The sequence below is a fragment of the Cupressus sempervirens genome, chromosome 10 (genome assembly GCF_028749045.1).
Source record: "Cupressus sempervirens isolate cs-2001-9-10 chromosome 10, ASM2874904v1, whole genome shotgun sequence".
NCBI classification, from domain to species: domain Eukaryota; kingdom Viridiplantae; phylum Streptophyta; class Pinopsida; order Cupressales; family Cupressaceae; genus Cupressus; species Cupressus sempervirens.
Window position 1 is genome coordinate 212,011,196 of NC_143127.1, and position 4,313 is coordinate 212,015,508.

Genomic DNA, 4,313 nt, shown 5'->3' on the forward strand with positions numbered 1-4,313 from the left:
CGACTTTGATTTTTGACATGATTAGCACTTTTAGGTATTTAATAATTTAAATTTTTTGAAATTGACCAAATAACAATCACAAACTTTATTATAATCGACATCTTTATTAATATTTATATATTATTTAAAATATTCTTATATTATTATTCATAGTTATTTTAAATTCTTATTATAAAATATTTACAAGTTTCTTACATATTAGTATGAAGATCGAGCCATACATACAAACATTTCTTTGTCTAGTTGTGCTAAGTAAAAAATTCATAAAACCATCAAAAGATCCCAGTCTCTTGGCGCCTTGCATATTGTAGTAGATGAAACCTTACATTATTTTTGGAGGTTTTGTTTAACTCTTCCATGTGTCACACTATTCTTGGAGGTTTTCTTTAACTCTTCCATGTGTCACATTATTCTTGTAGGTTTTGTTTAACTCTTCCATGTATCACATTATTCTTGGCGGTTTTATTTAACACTTCTAAATATTGAATTTAATTTTTAACATGATTAACACTTTCAGATATTTAATAATTTAAATATTTTAAAATCAACCAAATAAGAATCAAAAACTTTATTATAATCAATAGATTGATTGATTATGTGAGAAATTTGGTCCCTATAAACAACCAATGTATTTACTACAATAAACTAAGTTTTCAAATCCTTTGTAAAAAATTGAAAATGAATGTTTACTATTGGAAATATATGTAGGAGGACATCTGCTCTACATACTATAATGATAATTGTCAAAATGAATCAAATCACCCTGAATTACTTTGAGCTGGCCGGCATGGACTACCTCTCGTTGATTCATTCAATTCCTATTGTTAATTGAGATACCACTCTTTGCACTAAATACAAATACAAGTTAAATATAATCAATAACTTCATAACGAATGGCATCAGCAGTAGGCAGATTCTCCATGAACAAGACAAACACCATTATCGCCCCATTATAATACCATCCTCCACACAAGCATTCATCACAGTCTTTGAAGCCTCTTCTAAAATGGGTTCTCACAAAATCGGTTCTCACAAAATGACAGGCCAGAATGAGAGCGAGCAAGTTATACCTCTCGTTGATCTTTCTCTTTTGAGTAATGGAGATATTGATTCAGAGAGTTTGTGTATTGAAGTGAGAAAGGCTTGTGAAGAATGGGGGTGTTTTTTAGTTGTGAATCATGGAGTGAAGGAGGAGATAATTCATGAGATGGAATCAGTTGCTAGAGATGCCTTTGCACTCCCCAAGGAAAGCAGACAGAAAAACATTTTTCCAAGAAGAGACTTTGGTTACATATGTGATGTGCCTGCATTGCCATTTTATGAAAGCCTTGGTGTGCCTGGTGCCCCAGATCCTACTGCCATTCAAAAGTTTTCACATCAACTGTGGCCTCAAGGAAACCCACAAATCTGGTAATTAACTAATATCATCTATCTTTTTGTTTTTTTAAAGTAAGATCTAAGTCAGGTAAATTTGAGTAGATTGATAGATATAGATTGATTTGGTGATTCACTAATACCATTTATCTTTCTTTTTTTAAAGTAAGGTCTAAGTCAGGTATATCTAACTGAATAAACTAATGAGATAGATAGGTTGATTGATTGATCGAACTTTTCTATTATGTAGATCTAGTTTCACAGATTATTTTCAATATATTCCATTTTTGTTAGTTCATAAAATTTTCTCCAATCTTGATCGTCTACGAGAAGAATACATTAAAGTTACTCTTATTGATGTATAAAGGCATTTATTTCATTTTACAATTATAAACTGTATTTAAATCCAATATTTGTGTTGGTAATCATTTTTTTTTTCACTTGCAGCAAAACTATTGAGGAATACACATCTCATGTTGAAGAGTTGATGATAAGGATTATCAAAATAATATTAAGAAGCTTTGGAATTAGCAAGTACTTTGAATCTCAGTTTTGCGGCCTTCTTCGTCTGAATTACTATGACATACCACCAAATAAAACTGGAGGTGTCTCACCGCATGCTGATCATGATTTTATAACAATAATTTATCAGGATAAGAGTGGTGGGCTTGAGGTTCAAAACAAATATGGAAAGTGGGCAAAAGTGAAAGTGATGCCAAATTCTTTCATTGTTTTGATGGGCGATTGCATGAAGGCATGGAGCAATGGGAGGATATGGAACGGCATACACAGAGTGATAATGGGGAAATGTGAGACACCAAGAGTATCACTTCCATATTTTTGCTCCTTTTCAGATGAGAGTGATATACATGCACCTCCAGAATTCATCGATGAAAATCATCCCCGTCTTTATAAACCATTCAAGCATCCAGAGTTCAGAGCTTTCTATGCAAAAATATCGTACAAGAAGATGCAGGAGTCTCAGACTTTAAGAAATGAAACAGAATCATCCTTCATTGACATGTTTGCTCTTATTAACGAGGAGTCTCAAACTTTGCCAAATGATACAGAATCACCCATCATTGACATGTATGCTTTTTCAGCCAGCTCTGTCGGTTAATGAATAAGTTCCTATTGTTGTGACCATGTTGATCAAACACTTCAAGTTTTTTTGTGTGTTTAGATTCGACTAGACGTCTCTTACCTTAACGCCAAGATTTCTTGAACCTTGTGGCATTGTAAGGAACACGGTGCCAAACATAATAAGTTTTATACATGTTAAAATATTCGAAGGTCGCATTTAATTCTGAATATGCACTACATAAAGGAACAATAGAAAGATCGACTAAATTCTGTGTAAAATGCTTACAAAGTTCATTTCCCCATCTATACTAATGCAGCAGTGCGAAGACAAATATTGACATTCCAATCTATTGCTAAATTCTAGCAATCATTGAAGTTTATGAGTCTTTGGGTGCCTACATTTCAGTTAGTGGCTCTTTCCATCTCTAAACGCCTCTATTAGTATGTTCAGAATGCCTACCACTTCAAATTTATTAGAGGTAAAGAACTTGAGAGACCATTCTAAATATCGAACTTCAAGAATCTTCATGTTTATGATAGTGTGTACCTTTCTTAATGGTAAATATCTTTATCCATAAGAGTTTAACTTTTTTAATGATGTTTCAACAAACACGTACTGTCGTACTTTCTATTTATGAAATATTTTTAAATTTTCTTGTGCTATTGAATTAGATAGAGAGAAACCCTTCCTGCCCTTACTATTGAATGTACATTCTTTTGATTGTCTTTGTATGCTAGCTGATGAACTACACATGATAGACCTATATGTTAACCTCCCATGGTTCACAAAAATTTGTTCTAAATTATGAGTTGTGGAACTTTGAAGGAGTAATCACTCATTTTTGATGAGTAATCCCAATTAGTTGGAAACAATTGGCAAAAAGAAAGTAGGCACCAAAACTTGGAAACACATTTTAAATGAATATAAAAATAAAATATGTGCATAGATTGGAAAAGTTACCAAATATTGTAAAACCTTGGCCAAATCCATTAGAAATATTGCATATCAAGTCAACTCACAATTTGTCTATGAACAAACATAATGATATATTTCATCACTAAAACCATCCTTTGATGTTGCACGATGACACTAGATTTGCACATTCCACTTACAAATTGAATTCCATTGACAAAAGTTTTCAATATACAAATGACACATAAATTGAATTTTCTTGCGAACTCATTTGAGGCAATTGAAGAGTAAAACATCAACAATTTTACATCAACTAGTCATAGAATGCAACAAAAATCCTAAATCAGAGATAATCCAACATTAAACTTAAAAAAAGAATATATATTACATGTATCTACCACTCATTTGAGAGGACATTTAGAATAACCACACAAAAAGGAATATATTTTATGTATTTTATGTTTTTAAGATGAATGCAATCTAACAATACAACTATATGAATTCCTAATTTAACCAAGGGGTTATTAAAGAAAATAACGAAGATAAGGAAACATGAAATTTAAGCAAATAACATGAAAGTAAACCCTAACGGACATAAGCTTTGGAAACAACACATCTGTGAGTTAAGCTTTTGAAAACATCATTAGGTAACCAATGAAAATAGTAGAAACACTTCCTTAATTCTACTAATGCAATTATTAATGGGAATTCAATAACCGTCAGATATTTTACCTTTCATCAAATTGCAAGGCCATAGAAAGTGCACTCATGTGAGACGAAAAGCTATGCAGGAACAATATGATGATCTCTTCTCAAACTAAGTATGTTAGAAAAATTTGTAGACCTGTAGCAAACACCAAAATTAAAAGATCACACAACCAAAACAATACAATAAAATTGTTGGCTCAATTACATCCCATGAACATTCATTCACAAAAATATA

At 31.8% G+C, this 4,313-nt stretch overlaps 1 protein-coding gene across 1 annotated transcript; it reads left to right on the forward strand.

Annotated features, from left to right (window-relative positions):
- Positions 1 to 1,006: 1,006 nt before the first annotated feature.
- LOC149533388 (C4-beta,C20-epoxidase-like) lies at positions 1,007 to 2,494 on the forward strand. The gene is made up of 2 exons (XM_089805848.1): positions 1,007 to 1,410; positions 1,822 to 2,494. The coding sequence occupies exons 1-2, from the start codon at positions 1,007 to 1,009 to the stop codon at positions 2,492 to 2,494; spliced, it is 1,077 nt and encodes a 358-aa protein (XP_089661974.1).
- Positions 2,495 to 4,313: the final 1,819 nt, after the last annotated feature.